This window comes from Spermophilus citellus, assembly GCF_964194105.1.
Source record: "Spermophilus citellus genome assembly, chromosome: 4".
NCBI lineage: Eukaryota > Metazoa > Chordata > Mammalia > Rodentia > Sciuridae > Spermophilus > Spermophilus citellus.
In genome coordinates this window covers 106,429,013-106,451,850 of record NC_138185.1, presented here as the reverse complement: position 1 = coordinate 106,451,850, position 22,838 = coordinate 106,429,013, and the positions used below count along the sequence as shown (strand labels likewise).

General features: G+C 38.2%; 1 protein-coding gene across 5 annotated transcripts in view; it reads right to left on the bottom strand.

Annotated features, from left to right (window-relative positions):
- SIN3A (SIN3 transcription regulator family member A) overlaps positions 1–22,838 on the bottom strand; it is a 58,846-nt gene that overhangs the window by 6,824 nt on the left and 29,184 nt on the right. For all 5 annotated transcript variants that reach the window (XM_081290958.1, XM_081290957.1, XM_081290956.1 and 2 more), the window contains exons 9-19: positions 21,215–21,304; positions 18,420–18,538; positions 17,614–17,824; positions 17,152–17,268; positions 14,565–14,803; positions 12,868–13,051; positions 11,408–11,981; positions 9,044–9,213; positions 5,023–5,196; positions 2,545–2,637; positions 1,333–1,427 (exon numbers count right to left, since the gene is read on the bottom strand). In XM_081290958.1, coding sequence (XP_081147084.1) covers positions 1,333–1,427; positions 2,545–2,637; positions 5,023–5,196; positions 9,044–9,213; positions 11,408–11,981; positions 12,868–13,051; positions 14,565–14,803; positions 17,152–17,268; positions 17,614–17,824; positions 18,420–18,538; positions 21,215–21,304 — 2,066 coding nt within the window. The remainder of the gene's footprint in view (positions 1–1,332; positions 1,428–2,544; positions 2,638–5,022; positions 5,197–9,043; positions 9,214–11,407; positions 11,982–12,867; positions 13,052–14,564; positions 14,804–17,151; positions 17,269–17,613; positions 17,825–18,419; positions 18,539–21,214; positions 21,305–22,838) is intronic.

Below are 22,838 nucleotides of genomic sequence, written 5' to 3'. Positions count from 1 at the left end.
ACTTCTGACAACACAGATTCTACTTCTACTTAATTCTTTCTGAGCTATATCCCTAGCCCTGGAATACTACTTTTTTAGTAATATAAGATGTAAGATTTCAATTCTAAATTTCCCATTTTATCTATTTTCTAACTTCTGAAATATTGTTCTCTCCCTTTTTCCTTATCTCCTCCCCTCCTTCCTTCTAGCACTAAGAACTGAATCTAGGGTAACTCTACCAGTGAGCTATATGTCCCTCGCCCTTTCTATTTTTGAGACAAAGCTTTCATATATTGCTGAGGTTGGCCTTAAACTTGCTATTCTCCTGCTTCAGCCTTCTAAACTGCTGGAATTATAGTCCTATACCACAGATGCCCAGCTAAAATATCGTTTTCGTACTTAGAAGATCACCATTACAATTTGCCTGAATATAGGGGGAGAATTTAAAATTCTATGCCAAGGCTGGGGTTGTGGCTCAGTGGTAGAGTGCTTGCCTAGCATGCATGAGGCACTGGGTTCTATCTTCAGCACCACATAAAAATAATAAAGATATTGGATCCATCTATAACTAAAATATAAATGTTTAAATAAATAAATAAATAAAAATTCTATGCCAAAAAGTGTTAACACAGCAGCTCTAAGACTGCTATCCTTTGGAAGTCCTGCTTAGAAGTTTGGCCCTTGGCTTGAGTGTGGCATCTGGGATTTGGGAAGATCTTTAGTTGCTTCTAAAAATCATGCAGTGGCCCAATATACCTACTAATTATACAAACTGGGATTTATGCCCAAAATTTGCTTTTCTTCTGAGTCTGGAATTTTGGTACATGCCTGAAAGAGGGCACCTACATAATTGGCACTCAATAAAACCCTGACATCGAGGCTTTAATGAGCTTCCCTGGTAGACTGCATTTCACATACATTATTGGAAAAATTAAAAGCATCTAATGTGACAACACTGGGAGAGGTCTCTTGGAAGCTTGTGCCTTTTCCTCCAACTTTGCCACAGACACCTTTTCCCTTTGCCGATTTTACTTATATTTTCTTGATGTAATAAAACCTAGTTAAAGGTATAACTACGTGCTGAGTCCTCCTGATCAATCACCAAACTTTGGAGACTCCAATAACCCATTCAGTGCAGGGAAGTTACTGCTAATTCTTTAAAACTCTCACCTCCCTAATACTCTGAGGCATGCTCCAGGTAAGTATGTATTGCTATAGACACACAAACCTTGAATTTAGCATCCTCAGCAGATAGAATAAACAAGGATACATGAAAACTCAAATCTGATTTAACTCTCTAATCCTCAACTGTGCACAAGTATAGATTGCCAAATGGTGACTTGGTGCACTCACCTTGGAAGAAATACTGGTTTCTGTGCCAGATGTTCACGAAGTTCAGGAGAGGTAGTATCAGAATTCATATATCGTTCTACATAATCTGACCATCTCTAGGATGAAAAACACAAAATGGAAGTGGAGGGGAATCAAACACTGAGCAACATCCTCATCAAGCAGTTTAGTCAATTCTATGACTAACTGTACATGTCAAGATTAAAATCAGACAAAACCAAACTTTTCCCCAATGACATGTTTGCTACTCAATATAATTCTTAGATTTAAAAAATTTCAAAGCCAGGCATAATGGCATACACCTAATTCCAATTACTAGGGAGGCTGAGGAAGGAGGATGGCAAATTCTAGGCCAGCCTGGACAACTTAGCCAGGTAGTGTTTTAAAATAAAAAATTAAAAAGTGTTGTGGATGCAGCTCAGTGGCAGAACACTTCCTACAATGTAAGAGGCCCTAGAATTAGTACCCAGTACCACAAAAACAAAATGAAAAATAAGTTCTGTTACCCAGTAAGATGACAAGTTTCTCTGATATGCTTACGTTATCAGAAGTCATAAATGGGGCTGGGCATAGTGATACACATCTGTAATACCATCAGGGAGGCTAAGAAAGGAGGATTGCAAGTTCAAGGACAGCCTCAGCAATTTAGGGAGACCCTGCCTCAAAAATAAAAAGGGCTTGTATAGTTCAGTGGTAGAGCACCCTCAGGTTCAATCCCCAATACCAATAGAAATCACAAATGAGTAGAAATTGGCTCACTAGCATGTTTTATTTCCCCACAGATAATTTTATCTTACCTGCCAGACCAACTATAATAATCACATCACTGTCAATTCTATGAATTTACAATTTCTGGCTTCACCTAGCCTAATAAAAATTAACATGAAACAAAGAGTCAAGATAATGACACTAAAAATGACATCTCATTTGTTGTTTCTTATACTTTAGGAAAAACAGCAAAGATGCCAACCATGATTTCTCAGGAGACATGGCTTTACTGAGGGTAAGATGAGACTGCCATCAACCTTAAACATCCACAGCAGTCAGCCATTCTCTTTAGTTGAAAACATGGCTGGAAGGATCTTCACCTTAAGCATTCTGATCCTTCAAAAAGACCTCAGGAGCTTTGGTCTTCTAGAAGACAGGGCCATAAGGCACACTCAGGATGTGCCAGTTCTGCTTGGCATACAGGATCTATAATACACTTGCCCATACCTCTGCTTCCACAGGATCATCTGAGTTTTCCTCTTCTGTGTCCAAAAGCTCAATGGTCAACTGAACCTGGCCTTGGCTCTGAATGAACATAAGCTGAAAATAAGAAATCAAAGTATAAACAATAAACAAAAATCTTGATTTTATCATTTTTTTTTTTTTTAAGTTTTCGGCAAACACAACATCTTTTGTTTGTATGTGGTGCTGAGGATCGAACCCGGGCCGCACGCATGCCAGGCGAGCGTGCTACGGCTTGAGCCACATCCCCAGCCCCAAGAGATTTTTTTTTTAAATCGATAATTGCCAAAGCTATTAACTTCTGAAGCTCTGGGAGTTGGGGAGGAAATAAAATTCTAAGATTTTGTTTTAACTGAAGAGCTGAGGAAGATACTCAAAATTTGAGAGGCCATTGATTAAAAAACAAACAAATAAATAACAACAAAAAGTCCAATCTTGCTACTAGCAAAATTAAATAGGTACTTCTTGAATTAGCTAAAATAATAATAAAAATAATAATAGCCATTAAGAATGCTTTAAAAAACAAGTATTTTGGACTGGGATGTAGCTTAGAGGTAGGATGTAGCCTGTCTACCATGGGTGAAGTCCTGGGTTCCCCTCCACACCAAAAGAAATTTGTGGGTCCACCAGGGGAAAAATCCATATGCCCATTTGATTGATAATCCAAGACTTCATACAAACATGTAAACAAGTCTGTGGTGTTTAAAATAAAATGTTAAAGAAATATTTTTGTGTCAGGTATGGTGGTGCAAGCCTGTAATCTCAGCAGCTCAGGAGACAAGACTGGAGATCTCAAGTTCAAGGCCAGTCTCAGTAACTTAGGAGGCCCCAAGCAACTTAGTGTTATCCCGTTTCAAAATAAAAAATTTTAAAAAGGGATAGGGATGTGGCTCAGTGGTAAATCCCCACTATCAAAAAAGTGTTTTGTTACAATGTCATAAATTGCATTTGAAGTTCTTGAAATTCTAGGTTCTCTTAAGATTATTTAAGATGTTGAAGACCCAGGTATCGTCGTTATTGTCAACTGAGCAAAATAAATTACAGTACACTTTGCTTAGTATGAGTGCATTCTAAATATACATTGAAGCTGGACAGGTGGCACACACACTGTAATTCCAGCAAGCTTGATAGTCATTTTGGGGTGTTTCTTTGTTGTTGTTGTTTTGTTTTGGAGAAGCGGGTGTGTTGGTACTGGAGATTAAACCCAGGGTGCTTGACCACTGAGCCGAGGCAGGGAGATGGCAAATTCAATCAAGATCAGCCTCAGCAAATTAGTGAGGCACCGTCTTTAAAAGGGGAGGCAGGCGGCGGACAGAGATGTAGTCCAGTGGCAAAGCCTCATTGGGTTCAACCACCAATACTCCAAAACAAACAAACAAACAAAATTCAAGCAAGCAGTCTGCAAATGTTATCAATAATTATTTCTGGAAATAAGTCATTATGGTTGTCTAATAATTACTTTTTTATTTTTAGGTACTGGGATTGAACCTAGGGGTACTTTACAACTGAGCCACAGCCTCAGCCTTTTTTATTTTTAAATTTTGAAATAGGGTCTCAGTAAGTTGATGAGACTGGCCTCAAACTTGTAATCCTATTGCCCCAGCCTCCTGAGTTGCTGGGATTACAGGCATGTGCCATCACATCTGGTTTGAACATTCTTTAAAAAATATGTACAGTTCCCCCCCCCCGCCCCCCCAAAAAGTACAGTTCTGGTAAGGTAACTTGTTAGAGAGTATTTGCCTAGCATATACAAACCCATGGGTTTAATCCTCACCACTGCAAAACAACAACAAAAAAAAATGTGTACATATATTTACAAAGCATTATATGAAAAAAGTTAACAGTAAAAGCAGAATACAAAATAGTAAAAATAAAACATAATAATCCCAGTGGCTTGGGAGACTCAGACAGGAGGAGACAAAGCCAGCCTCAGCAACAGCAAGGCGCTAAGCAACTCAGTGAGACTCTGTCTCTAAATAAAGTACAAAATAGGGCTGGGAGTGTGGCAGAGTGGTTGAGTGCCCCCGAGTTCAATCCCCCGTATCTCCCCCAAACAAACAAACACTCCAAAACCATAAAAAACAACAACAAAACCACCTTACAGACCTCATTTTTAAAAAACACAGGAAAGGGGCTGGGGATGTGGCTCAAGCGGTAGTGCGCTCGCCTGGCATGCGTGCGGCCCGGGTTCGATCCCCAGCACCACATACAAACAAAAGATGTTGTGTCTGCCGAAAATCAAAAAATAAAAAAAACAAAAACAAAAACACAGGAAAAAACAAAACTAGATTGTCAGGGGAGATGACTACTTCTACTTTTCCATGTTCTTTGTATTTCTTCTGATGAGCCCATTAAGAGTTCCAGGAAGAAAATCACTTGGTTAAAATACCGCACTTTGAATTTTGGTAGAGCCCTAATAACTTCAGTTACCAACAAAGGCTTGGTCACATGATCAACTCTCACCTTGAAGCAGTTCTCATCTGACATAAGCTGCTCTGCCTTCCGCTGATAGGTTGACTCTAGGAGGCTCCTTGAAGTCTGTGTGTTTAGCTGGCCCCCAGTGGCCCCATTATTGTTTTCTGCCAGATAAAGGTCAGTCACCTGCACACAAATCTCATCACTGACAATGTGCTGCAGCTGGAATCAAGCAAGGACAAGTCATCAGTAAACCAAAAAAATATTTCTCCCTATAGTCACTCAACTAGAAAAGTGAGGGTTTTGATTGGTAATTTTTAATAATTAATCACACAGAAGCACTGTTATCATTTTCTTGAAGAGTAACCAAGTGAAAGTCTGCAACTTTATTAGCGATTCATAAGTACAACTTTATTTAAAAGCAAAAACAGGACTGGGGGTACAACTCAGTGGTAGAGCACTTACCTACCATGCTTGAGACTCTGGGTTCAATCACCAACACCAAAAAAAAAAAAAAAAAAACGAAATACAATTCTAAGGATCTTTAAGAATTTTTCCATGGCTCTTCTAGTTTTTCATTGGAGTACTAGGGATTGAACCCAGGGGTGCTCTACCATGGAGCTGTACCCTTGGCCCTTTTTATTTTTTTGAGACAAGAGTCTCATCAAGTTGCTAAAGCTGGCCTGGAACTTGCAATCCTGTCTCCAGAGTTGCTGGGATTTTAGGTGTGTGGATTGGCACCTTTTCTTCTTCTTCTTCTTTTTTTGTACTAGGAATTGAATCCAAGGGTTCTATTTTAAGATAAGGTCTAAGTTGCTTAGGGCCTCACTAAATTGCTGAGGTTCCTGTTGAATTTGCAATCCTGCCAAAGCCTCCCAAGTAGCTGGGCTTATAGGAGTATACCACTGTGCCCAGCTTTGGCTCATTTTTATTAGCACTTTCTATTATTTACAATTTGTCTTCACACACATCCTTTTAAAAATATTTTTTAAGTTGTTGAAAGACTTAAAAGACTTTTATTATTTATATGCAGTGCTAAGAATCAAACTCAGTGCCTCACACATGCTAGGCAAGTGTTCTATCATCAAGCCACAAATCCTGCCACTGTCTTCATATATATTCTTATTTAGTTCTCCAAAAAAAAAAAAAAAAAGCAGGATGGAAAGGAAGTCCTAATGTTCTTTTTTTAAAAAAAAATTTATTTATTTTTTAGTTGTAGTTGCACACAATACCTTTATTTGTGGTGCTGAGGGCCTCACACATGCTAGGCAAGCGCTCTACCACTGAGGCACAACTCCAGCCCCATAATGTTCTTTTTGAGGTAACTATGACGACTCATTTTTAACATTAAATAGTCTTAAAATGACAAGTAGGTATTTGTAGATAACTAGACACAAGCAGAGTCAGAAGAGTGAGTGGTTTGAGGGAGGAAGAAAGGGCAACTACAGATGATTACATAAATTACAATAAATTGATATAAAGGATTCTGATATTATTATTATTAAAATAACACTGATTTGGTTACACAATGAAAAGCTTAACATACAATGTGTAAGAGAATTAAAAAGCAGGGTGAAAAAGTATGTCAAAAGACTGATCTCTCTCTAATATGCAGATGCTTTCAGTTAATTACTTTCTTATTAAAATAGACTATATTAGCTGGGTGTCACCACATGTTATGCATGCCTGTAATCCCAGCAATTCAGGAGGCTGAGATTGGAGGATCTCAAGTTTGAGATCAGCCTCAGCAACTTAGCAAGGCTCTACACAATTTAGCAAAACCCTGTCTCAAAATAATAAAAAGGACTGGGGATGTGGCTCAGTAGTTACTGCCCCTGAGTTAAGTCTCTGGTACAAAAAAAAAAAAGACTGTCAATGAGTCTCTATTTATATCCTCTTTTTGTATCTGGCCTTACCCTGCATCTTTGGAAAGGGTAGCACTACAAATCCAGAGACAATTGCGTATTCCCACTTTTTCCCACCCTTGAAGGCTGGCCGTGTTCTCTCTCCTGGTAATTTGAAATGACACTCGGAAAGTATTATGTCAACTTTTTACAGAGGAGCAGCTACTTGAAAGGCTGGGGCCAAAGGCTTTTCTGGCAAGTCTAAGAGGAGTGGAGAAGGCTGTACATGCTGAACATTCATCTGTAGAAAAACATGAGAAAGAAGCAAATGGCCAGGATGAAGGGATCCAGGAGAGAAGAAAAACTTCCTAGTCTTGCCTTCACATGGTATGATCATATTTTGAGTTCTGTACTTATAGATTGTGAGACTGCCTATTGTATACTTAAAAACTATTCCCTTCAAGTCAGTCTGGAAAAGGTAAGAAAAATGTATGGCTTGACCATGAAACATGTTCTACCCTCCAGTTAGCAACATACTCTGGGAGAACACCAAGTGAGAAAAAGAGAATGAGAGAAGAGATGCTTCCTGTTGAGTTAAGATGAGAAACAAACATAGCTTTAAAAACTCACTGATTTGTGGGTCTGGGGTTGTGGTTCAGTGGTAGAGCACTTGTCTAGCATGTGTGAGGCACTGGGTTCAATTCTCATGATAATGAACTGCATATAAATAAATAAAATAAAGGTCCACTGACAACTAAAAAATATTAAAAAAAAAAAAACCCAAAACCTCACTGATTTGACCCAGGTGCGGTGATGCACTCCTGTAGCTCGGGAGGCAGAGACAGGAGGACCACACAAAGCCAGCCTCAGCAAAAAGCGAGGGGCTAATAAACAACTCGGTAAGACCCTGTCTCTAAATAAAAATACAAAAATAGGGCTGGGGATGTGGCTCAGTGGTCAAGTGTCCCTGAGTTCAATCCCCAGTATAAAAAGACAAAAAACAAAAAACAAACAAAACAAACAAAAAAAAAAAACCTCACTGATTTGAGGTGTTTTGAAGGAAAACTGTTTCCTTTAAAAAAAAAAAAAAAGGTTGAGACAGTATGTGTATCAAAACCTCAGGCTTATAAAAAGTTTTACTGGCTTTCTTTGAAAGTTGTTGTGCTGGTGGTTATGAAAGACTTTATTCCTTGCTATAGCAAACTCAAACTTGTAAGCAGAAATAGGTAACTTGTGAGCATAGCTGACTGTATCTATGTAATGATATCTGTCAGTCACCATTATGGTAAGGCCCGACAATTTCTTCAACTTTGAGGAAGACAACTTTTTCTAAGACTCAAGATTCAGTCATATGAAGCTTTCTTCCTAATCTTTGATATTGTGAGAGGGGTATAGAGACATGCATCTTTTCAAAATCAAGACAAAAATATGGGTAACTTCACAAAGGATTCAACATTTTATCCCAAGAGAAAACTGAGCAATAAGCCTTTTCCTTATATAGTGGCAGTGTGGGTTCTAGGGTTAGAATTACTATTTGCTTTTTCCAGGTTTTTACTTTCCAAAAGTTATGTATCCATGGACCCTGATCTCTCTGGGAGTTCAAGCCAAGAAGTAAAAAACTTGACCATACATTACGAGGTATTTGTTACAGATATTATCGTAAAGAACCACTTATTTACAAACTTTCAAGAACAAAACATAAAATCAATCAATCAAATGTGTAATGTGGAGTAAAACTCAAGATGGGGAAAAATGGGCAAAATACTGAAAAAGATTTTATATGAAACCCTTCTTGGTTTCATATAAAATACAAGCAAGTACACAGAATTAGCATCCATCGATGAGATAATATTATACACTGCTGACTCCTCACAAACAAGAGAAGGAATAGGAGGGCAGGGCAGGGAGCTGGCCTTTGGATCTCTGCACTCTGTACATGTGGCCAGGAAGCAAGGGTCTGAGGAGGGTTTACACTACTGTGAGGGCACACTCGAGAATAAAACAGCCAATTCTGAGGCTGGATTAACCACACTTTGTTAACATGTGAAATCAGACTTCATCTTAACCCTGCCCTTTCCATTTCAGAATGATGCATTTATAAACACTGTTATTTGAACAAACTGCCTTTCCTTTTCCTACAGAAATCTTGCCTTTCTTCTATGCTTGACCCTCTTTTAGGTAAGAACTTTTTCCCTCACAAGCACTAACCTCCACCATGCCCTCACCTGTCTGACGATGCTCTGGATAAGTTTGTCCATAGTAAAGGCAATGTAGGCATGAATGGTGAACATCTCTCTCAGTGAATCTTCATACTGTGATGAGTCTATGTTGCCATCAAGCAGGCTCCGCACCATGTCCAGGAAAGCTGGGTAATAATCTTCTACATCAACATCCACTGTGGGAGAGATAAGATAGGTGAGGTCTTACCCTGCTAAGAAAAGATCAAGGACACAGGGCAGGGAAAAATCCCACAGCTGGCCCAAACAGTATTTGAAAAGGCAAATAAATACTAGATATTCAAAACATATTCATTCAACCCACAGCAGACTGAGATGAAATCTGACAGGTGGCTATAATCACCAGTGTTGGCTATGAAAGGACAGTGACTCTGCAACTTCAACAGTGACTTCTAACTTCTGATTGACTGTGCCAGAAAGATACTTTATAGCACTGCTGGGTTCTTCGTGATAGAACAAAATACTTCAGGGAAGAAGGGCCTTCAAAGAAGTTATTTCTCTAGCCTGCAGAAGAGCATTCCTTACAGCAATCATTTGCTCATAAAGCTACTTCAATGAAACATGAAATACATTCGAGAAAAGACAGACACTGTTCATACACTAGCACTGGGAAATCGCTTCAGAACAGAAGTACAAATTAAATCCTCTATGAATAATGAAGTAATCTGCATTTGTCAAAAGTCCTTTTGTTTAAAAATGGATTTGCAACATTGTACTTCGAAAATTGCACTAAATGATCTGTACTTGCCCCACATGAATCACTGTCAACCTCTAGCTAGAATGAGTCTTACTTATCACTAAAGAGACATCTGGAAAGCAGAGGACACAAAAAACAGTAAAAGCTCTCGAGCTTACTAAAATAAGCCCCATTAAAGTTCAAAACCTATTCTCTAAGATAGTGGCACAAAGAGGCTACTGAGGTCTTGGCTACATTCTCTTTCTTGAAAACAAAGGTGTTCACTGGAAAAACTCATTGAGCTGTACAATTCTGATTTGCTTACATCTTTGTACACATGTTGCACTTCCAAAAGAATGACTAAAAATGGGACTGGGGTTGTGGCTCAGCAGTAGATCACTCGCCTAGCACGAGCGAGGCCCTGGGTTCTATCCTCAGCACCACATAAAAATAAAATAAAGGTATTATGTCCAACTACAACTAAAAAAAAAATTTTTTTTAAATGACTAAAAATGAAAAAAAAAATTAAAATACGGCTGGAGATGTGTCTCAGTGGTTGCCCTTACTTCAATCCCCAGTACTCCTACCAAAACAAAGTTAATAGCAAAACTGATCAATCTTCATTTTTGGAGGTGGGATGAAATCATGGATAAGCACAACAGTACAATTACTATGTAAAAGAAGGAACTGACTTAAATTACCTCAGATTACAACCAGTTTGAGGGATGGCACTATCACAAGACAAAACTATACTTTAAATCAGGTTAAGTCAGGTCTCAAGCCAGAATTAGGCCATTATATCTCTAATTTCTATCCAAGCAGAGGAATCATTACACTCGGTCCAAAATTCTTTTTGAAACTAGAATTCTGATAAGGGCTTTTAGAATTAATTCCCATTATTATTATTTTAGTACACAGAAAATTGAGGCCATTCATGGGATTCCTACAATAGCACCCATTAAAAAGAACACCACCACCATCCCTCACTCCTCAGATTTTCTATTTCCTGAAGAACCCAGTAAAAAGGCCTCATGAAAAAGTTTTTGGCTCACAGGTCAAGTACCTAATTTATGAACTGAACTGTTATATGGTGCCTTCATTAACACTCCTTTATTTTCCTTTTCTTGAATTTTCTGTCTTTATTCTTATTCTACTATGCCTCACACCACCTGTATTGTAATCTCCTTTTCAGAAACTATTCCTACTTATTAGGAATGAGCCATGAACCCCACTAAAGAGAAGTCCATTCTCACACATCTGAGAAAATTCCCATCTGTCTTAGGCATGATTAACTAGGAATTGATGTACTTTCTTGGTGTGAAATTGAAGTCTCTGTTGTCTGTACACTATGAAGTAACCCTGAGATTTACCACTTGGGCAGTTGATCTCCTGTCCCCAGTGTGTCTACAGTACCAACAATTGGTGCACCGTCTATGATCCTAGCAGTGTGCTATGCATATTTTCTTATTTCTTAGCAAATCCATAAGGTAACACTTAGTGCCTCCATTTATGAAGTATAGGTTCGCTGGGTTAAAGTAAATTGGAGAGGCAGGATTTGAACCTAGTTCAAATATGGCCTGTACTCTATGCTTAAAAGAAAGCACTTCCAAGTATAACTAGGTAATGAGGTCCCCAATCCCACATATCCTCTGTGAACCTACAGTCTAGGCACTCACTAGGTTCTTTGAGACGTAACTGGATGGCAGGGCTCTCACTCTTGTCTCGCTTTATGCCTAGCACTTCACGTTCCCACTCTCGCTCTCGGTTTTCTTCTTCGATTTGCCGTTCAGCTTGGGAACAAATCCGCAGCAGCCTCAAACACAGAATCTGGTGTAGTCGCATAAATATATACCAGTTGTTATTGACATAGAAAAGGTTGTATACTTCATCCATCCCTCTTAACTTTTGAGCTGCTGTGTTACTAAATAATAACTTTGACTTAGGGGGACTGCCCCCAACACCATTGTGCTTCTTGGCTGCCCCTGTGGCTTCATCTACATCCATCTCTTCTTCTTCTTCCTCTTCTACATCAGAAAGATCACCTCTCTGAGCAAAGAGCAGATCTGGAATGAAATGATGCATGATTTGCTTGATTTTATACTTGTCCTCCTTCTGAATGCCTGTTTGCCTCTTCACATGATGGATAATCAGAGCAGCAGCATCTTCCAGTATCTGTTTGTCTTCATAGGCAAGTGAGAGGTGTGGACCAACAGGTACACCAGCATTCTCTTCTGTAGCCTGCTCTTGCCTCTGATGAGAGAGACAAAAGTATTGTGTGACATGTTTATATCCACAAATCTACAAGACTCACAAGTAGTACATTCCATTAACCACCACAGTGGTTAACTAATCCTAAAATTAAGGACTGACCTTAACAATAATTTCGTGCCTCTTCCAGAAACAAATAGGTAATGTGAAGATGTGTTTGATGCAAAAATATGACTTATAGGAAACAATGGGATAGAATTAGAACCATCTTTTACAATTCTGGATTAGTATCTGTGCAGGATACAATGAGGACTGGGACTCACAAAATAATTTGGGGGTGGGTGGGGGAGGGTGATAATATAACATTGAAAAAACATGGATAGGTAAGATTATGTAAGGGCTCATTTACTATTGAGTTTATTTTTAAAACTCAGGAACAATTTCTAAGAATTCCCACTGTACTGCATTTCTATTTCTATTTCCTAAGACTATAAGCTCACAGAAAGAATTTCTTAGAATTCATCTCTCTATTGAGGCTCCTAGTACTATTTATAGTACTGATAAGTGTGCTGAGTAAACAAGAATTAAAAAGAGTTGAGGTCAATGATAAGTTTTTAGGTTGTAGTTGAGGTTGAAATGATCTATATGAATATGAATACAAGGCATTGTTTGAGGGAAATATGTGGTGGAAGAAGTGGGAGGACGAAGGCATGAGGTAAAATCTGAAACTAGTGAAACAGTAGGTATAAGGGTAAGGCTTAAGTTTAAAATGGTAGGATCGGGAACATAAAAGGTTATGACAGCCATGAACCAAGAACTGGCAGGTCTTGGAGGGTATCACTTTCCTATAACAAAAGAAATTTCCAAAAATCAAAGCTATGCTGAACATGAAGACTGGAGTCTCTTCAGATGCAGAACCCTCACTCACCTCATCATAAATACTCTCAATCTCATTGAGTAAGCTCTTAGACCTCAGGACCTTGGTGTCATTTTGTTTAAAGTTGATGCCCTGGTGGTCCAGAGACTTCAAGTAGTATTTCTCATTTTGCTCTCGCCACACTTTGTTAAAGCCTCTCTGAGCTTCTCGCCATTCTTCCTCTTTCATCTTCAACCTAGTGGGGGTCAGAAAAGGGGTGGAAACAATATGTGGGGATTCAGAGGGTTTCAAAATAAGAAAGATGGCAGGCTTACTTTCTTTCAAAAGTCAAAGATGCAAGGTCTTTCAAGATTATTGACAATTTGAGATAACATCAAACCAGTCTTGAATTTTGTTAAAAAAGAAAAATACTCATTCAAAACTTACTTCGGGGAAGTAATTTTCCCAAGACAAAAATCTTACCCAGAACAGTTAATTCTCAGAAAGCATTTCAGGGACTGTAGGTGTAGCTTAGTGATAGAGCACCTGCCTAACATGTGCAAGGCCCAGGGCTCAATCCCCAGCACCATAATTTTTTTTTTTTTTAAAGAAAACATTCCACACTATGGCACACAGTAGTAGATCATTAAGTATTCTTTGAAAACATGGTTCTTTTCCTTGGCCAGCTAAAACAAGGTTAAACCTATTTCTCTATTACATGACTAATGTTTACTAATGCTAAAGAAAATACAAAGAGCAGAGAACTTGCACAAAAATGTTCATTTGGACAGTCTGCAAAACTGCGACCAGAACAACTAATTCTAATGCTCCAGAAGAATAAAAACCAAAAAAACACTACAAGTAAAAAATACACTATGTCTCAAAAGCCAGAAGTTACATGCTACTGGTAAGAAGAATAATCATCAATTTGTGTCAGATCTTGAGGGGGAACCCTAGGTAAAAAAATAAAAAGCTGGGTATCTGTGAACCGTGTAGCAAATCAGAATTAACTTTTACTAGGTGACATTGAAAGGAGAGTCAGTTACTAATAAAAGAATTAGTGTGGGCAAGAGTGCTTTAGACTTAGAGCACAGGGGGGCTCAGCCTCCTGCACTGATGCCTGGACTTAGGTGGGCACAACATGTTGCTCCTTTACACCTAAGTCTGACATGGAAGCTTGTTAGCTTAGCTATGAGAAGTAAGATATTCTTGGCAAAAACGGTAAATGAGGTCCTTTTTCATAATGAGCATGTATCAGATTTTACGACAAAGTGATTTTTCTTATTAAAAGCTGAACTAGGACATTTACAGTAGTTAATCCTCAGTGGCAGGAATACAGATACTTGTTTCCTTCTTTGTTCTTTTTATATTTTAAATCTAAACACTCCGAGATGGCCAAGGTGCATACCTGTAATCTTAGCTATTTGGAAGGCTAAGGCAGGAGGAACACTCGCACCCAGGAGTTTGATGCTGGACTGGGCAACATAGTGAGAACCCCATCTCTTTAAGCTCATTAACTAAAAATGATAAAACCCTTCAACTGTACACACAAAGCACTCCACTATAAACTTTCAAGATTTGTTCTTTAATGTTGGTTACACAGAAGCCCCAAAAGAAGTTCTACTATCCAACCCCATGCACCTGATATCCAAACACCAGAGCTGGAGCACATTGGAGGTTTCATGGGACAATCAGATTGAAAATTAAGAGCCTTATTTAATGAGACACTGAAACATACTAAAGCACGAAGGGCACATTTGCCTGGGTACCTTTTAAGGACAATAGGAACAGCAATGGAAGGATTCTTCCTCAGACCATCAATGATGTCAGCCGCTTTATCAGCATATATCCTCTGGAGTGCTTTTCGATGGATGACTTCCGAAGTACCCCCAAGAGTGTTATCCAAGCGAAATTTGGCTTGTTCCTCAGCAGACAATCGGGAAAGCTTTTTCTGTATTGCTTCTAGAACTCGGATTGTTGCCAGATTGGTCTCTAAAACTACATCAAGCTAAAGAGGAAGACAAAGGTGTCAGGATCTAAATCAGTTGGGAGAATAAAGCAGGGAGTCAAAACTCTCTGGATTTGAATCTGTCATACTAGCCAAATATGGATTAAAACACCTACTACTCTCATGAAGGTTTTTTTTTTTTTGAGTAAATGATATGATCCATATAGAGTGTTTAACACAATGCCTGGCAAACAAGAAACAGCCAAGATTTCCAACACTGCGCACACACACAAATCCAATAAAAATGGAGTAGTAGTTATTATTACTCCTATTATCATTATTATCACCACCACAGTATGCTTAGAATTGCTAATCTTAGGTGAGAAGGATTTAACAGGCAATTTCATTGAACGTTCTCTCTGAACCTTCCTAAATTGCTAAGACCTGTTACAGTTAAAACAAACAAATAAACAAAAAACAACCCCCAAAACTAAGAGTTCTACCCATGGTTCTATCTATGGGTAGCCACTTAAATTGTTACTGAACTGCTGACACTTATTCTTAGGCAACAACCTACCTGTCTTGGCAACATTTAAATATCTTTTCCCCAAGCTTAAAAAAAAGAATCTCTAAATAAGAAATTCTAAAAAAGTGATTTAATAGTCTCAAGGGACTAGTGTTTCCTAAATTCTCTTATTTTGGGGACTGCAGCAGGCATCAAGTATTTCTAGCTCTCTGCCTTCCCCAATCTTCCTGGCTCCTAGATGATTAGATAGGGTAATATAACTACTTCTGGTAAATGAGCTGTGATGAGGTGAGAAGTAATGTTTATTATTTCAAGACTGGAACATTTAGGTGTGTGAGGTCCTTCTGAGCTCTCTTCATTCTAGGGACTAGCATTCAAAATAGTAGCACCGTTAGCATAGGTCCCTAAGTAATTCTCATGAGCAAAATCCACTGTTAAACATGAACACACAACATAGCATGATAAATAAGCCTTCTGTTTTTCTAAGTCACTTAGATATGGGAGTTGCAACACTCCTTCAAATAGTCTATTCTGCCAAATTCGAAGCATATACACACACCCAACAAGCCACACTTCTTCTCCTTTGCCCCTAGAGTCATAAATGGAAAATGAAGATGTTGCCTCTCGTTTGCAGTTGAGAAAGAAAAGGAGCAACTTATTGTAACTGAACTGCTGGCACTTATGTTTTCCAAGTCATCTGACCTTGCTAACAGGTAATAAAGAAATGCTTTCTGTAGTTTGATGAAAGTCCCCATGGGTGCTGGGAATGTGGCTCAGTGCTAGAATGTTTGCCTAGCATGCCCAAGGTCCTGGATTTAATCCCCAGTACAGCAAATAAAAACAAACAAACAAACAAACAAACAAAAAAAAAAAACAACTCCCCATGGAAGTTAAGACCTATCATGATTTAATTTTCTGCAAATGGCTGACACTGTTCATAAATCCTGAGGCCAAAGATGGCCAGCCACTTGCCAGTAGCCAGGCAATATGTGGTTCCTTGTTGAAAAAGATATCTCCTATCCATATGAATTAGCAGAGCCACTCAATGTACACTAAACTGGATATACTTAATTTTACATCTGTAAAGATATACATATGTACTTCCCTTGACGGTAGCATAAGTAGACTTCAATCTGAATAATGGGTATTTGATTTTATTTCAGTAGTCCTCTCCTAATATAATAGCATTTTACCAACTCACTAATCTACTCCAGCTCCCTCCTTCCCAACTACTTTAACACACAAAGTCCCCAACTTAATTTTCTTTCCAAAGAAGCCAAATCAATATGAATTACATGAGTGAAGAATTCACACCTTAAAACAACAACAACAACAAAAAACAGGATAGAACCCAAGGGCATGTAACCACTAGCCACATCCCCAGTCCTTTTTTGAGAAAGGGTCTTACTAAGTTGCTTATAGCCTTGTTAAATTGATGGGGCTGGCCTGTACTTGCAATCCTCCTGCCTCAGCTTCCCAAATTACTGGAATTACAGGTGTGTGCCACCCCACCTGGCAGAATTCCAGTTCCCACAGTAGAATTGGTTTGCTAACCATACCAAGATACCAGGCTAAGCATAACAATACAGAGAACTTAAAAATATAAATCTTTCAAAACAACTTCAAGAAAGCAATATAGATTTTAAGATACTAATTTTACAGATACATATAAAACACAATGTTATCATTAAAATGATAAATGATAAAAGGATTACTATTTAGTCATCAACAGATGATTTAAAAAAGGCTAATGGCCTAGATAAGTCACACCATAAAAATTCTCTGATCTTAAAATAGCCAACCTTCACAGATCATATTTAATATATCCTTTCACTTAGTATCTCCCATTTCCACAAACTTCAAATGACAAACGAGTGTATACCTCAAAGCGCTCATCTTCACAACGATAAATATGTTCTTCATACTGAGTCTTCTTAGAACTAACAAAGGTGGAGTCTTCAGACCACGATGGAAAGGAAACCCAGGTATCATTTAAAACCTTCGGGTAGAAAAAGAGAGACTGTAAACCTAACAAAAGCTTTCTGGTGATTAAGCATTCTCAAAAAATAGAGGCTCTTTTGGGGAGTACTGAGAATTGGTGCTCTACCACTGAGTTACATCCCCAGTCCTTTGCATTTTTTGAGCCAGGTCTTGCTAAATTGCTGAGACTGGTTTTGAACTTGCAATCCCCCTCTCTCAGCCTTTAGCATCACTGGGACTGCAGGTATAAGCCACTGTGCCCAGCTTGGAGAAGGTTCTTAATTCTATCATCCAGATAAATCCTTAAGCCCTGGTACCACTGCTATCTTCTGAAGAAAGCTAAGAATTCAGGGCTGATCCTTACCTCTTTACAGAGAGGAGTCCGTCCTGTACACTTGGGCTGCTGGTAACTCTTAGGCAAGGCTCGATAGCTAGAGCCAAGCCGTTTACAAGAGGCATAATCTATCTCCATGGCAATGCCCTCTGTGGCTCGTTCCTTTGGAAAGGTTTCCAGATGTACAGATTCCTTATAGCCCAGAAAGTTTTTAAACCAATTAAACAATTCAGGGAATTTCCTGAAGAATCAAACCAAAAACTGGTAAGCAATTAGAGCCATGATATAGTAATCCCAAGGTAAGACTTCCACTCTTTGGGGTTAGGTCAGAACTCTGCTACCAGAAACAAATGCCATTGATAATTACTTCCTAAGAAACACCGGTTCTAAGCATTTGGTTTCCTCTTATAGAATGCTCTCAGATCAATTAAGGTGCAAATGGAAGATTTGCACTGAATCTAGGCAATAACCAGCCTTTTTTTTTTTTTTTTTTTGATCAAGAATATTGCTTCAGGGTTCACATAATTCTTAGGTTGTTAAATATAGTCAAGATTCTAGAACCTGGGAAAGATTTGTCTCTACAAACATCAAGCACTTTGTTAGAGAATCAGGAGACAACTAGTCTTGGCCATTTGTAGATAAATATTTCAATGTACACTCTGCCTAATTTCTAATCTCTAGAGTTAGATTAGAAGATCTCTTAGAACTCAACACTGGCATTTGAGTCAATTGACTTATCCCAATTAAATCAACTTTGCCTATCATATACTCTCTCAAATCAATTATTACTTTATTTTCTTATCAGAATCAGGGGTTAAGTACCTCATTTTACTTACCCCAGAAAAGGAGAGACTAGCTGCACAAGTTCAGCCCGAGAAATCACCTCCTGGTTAAAGATAACAAGACAACGCAGGAAATTTTCATAGGCCTCTGCACTTCGTAGAGCCTTTCGAACCTTATGGAGATAAACAGAAGAAAGATGGTTATGTGGGGACTCAAGGACTTGAACTACTTTTTAAAAATTGGGGAAATTTTGACCTGATATTTTATGATAAAGGAATCAATGTTAGTTTTTAAAAGATGCAATAATGATCATATTTTAAAAGAAGTCATCTTACTAAAATTTTTATTGATAAAATAATATATCATCTGACATTTGTCTCCAAATAAACTAGGATGAGTGAGAAAACAGGAGTCAGGTGTACTGGCTAGGAGTTGGAAAGGGCAGAAGCTGGATGGTATATAAGGGATCATTTTATTCTTTACTTTCATATGTTTTAGTATTTCCACAATAAAAATTTAAAAAGTCCTAGAGTATACATCCTTATATGCGTGCTTCTCCAGACCATGTTAGATTTATGGGAGCTTTTTTTTTTTTTAAAAAAATATATTTTTAGTTATAGATTGACACAATACCTTTGTTTTATTTATTTTTTCATGTGGTGTTGAGGATTGAACCCAGTACCTCACATGTGCTAGGCAAACGCCCTATCACTGAGCTACAGCCCTAACCCCTACCCAAGGTTTTAATGCTCTTCCTAACAGGGGTTTAGAGCAGCAAGAATTTCTGTCAACACTGTTTTCAAACTAGTAATCTTGAATGAAGGCATTTTAAACTAAAGGTACTTCTGTCTTCTGACTTGTTCCTTTCCCTTACTTCTATATCACTGAACATTTTATTTACATACTTATTTTTTTGGTACTGGGGACTGAAGCCTGAGGCACTTAACTGAGCCACATCCCCAGCTGCATTTTTATTTTATTTTTTAATTTTGAGATAGGTTTTACTAAGTTGCTGAGATTACAGGTGTGAGCCACCATACCCAGCTGAACATTCTAATATTCCAAAACATAAAGAAGTCAATGGTACAGAAGAGAGTAAAACTAACCTAAATAGGTGACCAATCTGGAGTTTCAGTTACAAAAGTAAATAGCATTGTAGTTCTTTGGTGGGGACTGTAGACTGTCACCAAACAAAATTCTTTATTATTAGCACTTCCCATTTCCACAAACTTCAAATGACAAAGGAGTGTATACCACAAAGCGTTCATCTTCACAACGATAAATATGTTCTTCTTACTGAGTCTTCTTAGAACTGAACTAACAAACCTTTAATAGTAGACTATTCTTTTCATAACTGCCAGCAATAGATACTATATGGAATATGAACTTTTAAAGCTAAAGATAAATGTACTGTACTTTTTGTACTATATGCCTATTTGCTTTTATTAGCTTCTCAATGTATACAAAAGCATACGTAAGTCTAACCCTATATACTCATTCAGCCTCAATGATTAATATATAGTAAATTTTGTCCCTTCTCTTTTCATTTCTTCTACCACTGACATCTTAAAGTAAGCTCCACATAGATCAAGAATACATTCTTAATTATGTATCCCTTATTAAAAGCACTAAAAAATATCACTACCTTTTACAGGAGAGGTCACATATACACAGAGACAGAAAGATATCATCTGCCTTTCTATAAAAATCCAGAGGTACAAGATAAGCTTAATCACCACCAAATCAATTCAGGCAGGTTCCTACAGTAAGAAGCCCAAATAGTTGCCAGCTACCCCACTCAAAAGTTGACTGCTAATCACCAAGCTAACTCCAAAAAGGAAGCCTGTTACAGGAGAGGAATCAAACTATAATATCACACAACATGGTTTGTACCAGTAATCTCCATTCTGCCTGCTCATTAGAAACACCTGGGGATCTTTGAAAACATTCCATTAAATCAGAATTCCCACAACACTATGTGTGTTTACTGCAAATAATTATCACAGCAATTAGAAGATTACAAGTCATTTTGGGGCTGGGAGAATAAGTCAGTGGTAAAGCACACATCTGGCATATGTGAGGCCCTGGATTTCAATCCCTAAGAAAAAAAAAATCCTAAGGGGGGAAAAAAAAACGTTGCTAGGCACAGGGGTGTATGCCTGTCATCTCAGTGATTTGGGAGACTAAGGCAGTGGGATTGCAAGCTCAAGGCCAGCCTCAGCAAATTAGTAAGGACTTAAGCACCTTAGTGAGGCACTGACGCAAAATAAAAATTAAAAATGTCTAGGGATGTAGCTCAGTGGTAAAGCTCCTCTGGGTTCAATCCCTAGTATCCCTTTCACCCACCCCCACCTCCACCCCAAAGAGACATCTTAAATTCTCAACAAGATGCTGGTACTAATACTTCCCATTGTACAGACCAGGCTATCTATCTATAGAGAGGGCCCAACACCTTCTTTTGAGAGGAACATGAAACATTTCTAAAAAGGCTTTCTTCCACCATGAAATGCTGTATATTGTCACAAAGTACTTCACAAAACCAAAAAAGAAAGTGCTACTACTTCTCTAGCAGGGCTAACAGTAGCTGACAGCAAGGACCCAGTTAAAAACTAGAAAGACCTAGGACTGGGGGCACAGTTCAGGGGTAGAATGCTTGCATAGGAATGTACAAGGCTTTGGGTTCAATCCCCAACACTGAAAAGACAGACAAAAAGAGAGGACGTCCTAATCATTTTGATGCCTTTGGGGCGGGGGGTGGGGGGGTGGGGGAGCCTTTTCTGGGAATGGAGTGATTCTCCATCATTAATAGCTAATATGCTAATATCAAACCATATTCATCTTTACTCACCTTATCAAAAAATAATGATTCAGTTCCAACCCCATGCTTGCTGGCATCTGCCATAGAAGAATCCTTTAGGCTCAGCAGTTTGGGTTTCTTCTGCAAAGGAAAAAAAAAACCAGATATGTGAGGCTCAAAGTGGACTTCTCTGACTTGTATTTTCATCTCTGTTAAACGGTTCCATTACTGAAATTGCTGCTGATGAATACATTGAAATAAATAAGAATTCAAGTCACTAACTCACTTTATACCCTAAAAAATTTCTACTGTCTTTCTCTTTGTTTGCCTGTCAATTTGTTTCTCCATCAGAAACTCATAGAATCATTCTACTACCCTAAAATGTTATCTCCAGAAATGATCACAGCATTACTGTGGAAAACTTTCAGAATATCCTTACTTTTCCTAGAGACCAAAAGTAACTTAATTTCTAATCTAATACCACTGATTTTTTTTTTCCTATCAGTTGAGAAAAAAAAAAAGGCTATTTATAAAAACTATCTGGCATGTGTTGCCTATAGCAGACAAAATTCAATCTTTACCCTTTAATAATATTTTAATTTAAAAATTCATTTAAAAAAACATACTTTACTTTCCTAATAGAAGGAATAACTATCTCATCAATAATATCCACTCAGAATAATTTAAAGGCTATGCTATAGTCCTGTCAAAAAATTTTTTTTTCAGTGCTGCGGTTGAATTGAGGGTCTCACACATGCTAGGTACTCGAAGTCCAAGAATTTACTTTAAAAAACCTACTTCTCACTAGAAATTCATAAACTTTGTAAGAAGCAGCACCTTGGCCATCTCAGAGCCCACATTCATAGGAGCCATAGCCTCTGCTCATACTGCCTATAAAAAGCAGGTGGAAATTGTAAGCTCCCAACATATTGTTTCCACCTGCATATCATCAATTATGGGAGGAAAATAAATCCAAGAGTGGAGCCTATCTGCAAAGATGATTCTTGCTATCCATATAATACCTTTACTGAAGTGAAAAAAGAGAAATCATAACTATTCAATTTGATTTCAAAAAGAGAAACCATTAAACACACACACACAAATTAGGGTCCTTCAAAAATGTTGGCAACACCTACTACGTCAGTCCCTGGAGTCAAGTCATTTGTTCACTAGTCACCTTTTTTATTTTTATTTTTTAATTGTAGTTGGACACAATACCTTTATTTTACTTATTTATTTTTATGTGGTGCTGAGGATTGAAGCCAGGCCCTCGAACATGCGAGGCAAGCGCTCTACTGCTAAGCCACAACCCCAGCCCCCAGTCAGTCACCTCTTACTATTAGAAATTTCACTAGCTTCTCCGATTCTTCAATGAAATTGTGTAGACATGTTTATCTTTTCCATATTACATATTGCTTTAGAATTCATGTAAGATTTCAACATTTGTTACATCCATTTATTCCTCTTCCTATTATAGTTGCATTGCAAAGAAGGGGAGAAAGCTTAGTTTTCTGTAGACAGGCCATCAGTGTTTTACTATAACAAGAAGCATCATGTGATGGGTTACTAACAGGAGCTTAAGACCTCCTTCTGCTATAGCCCAAAGGCTCTGCCTTGGAGATTAAGATGATATAGATCAGATCTGGCAACCCAACAAAGAACCCTGGGCAGGACA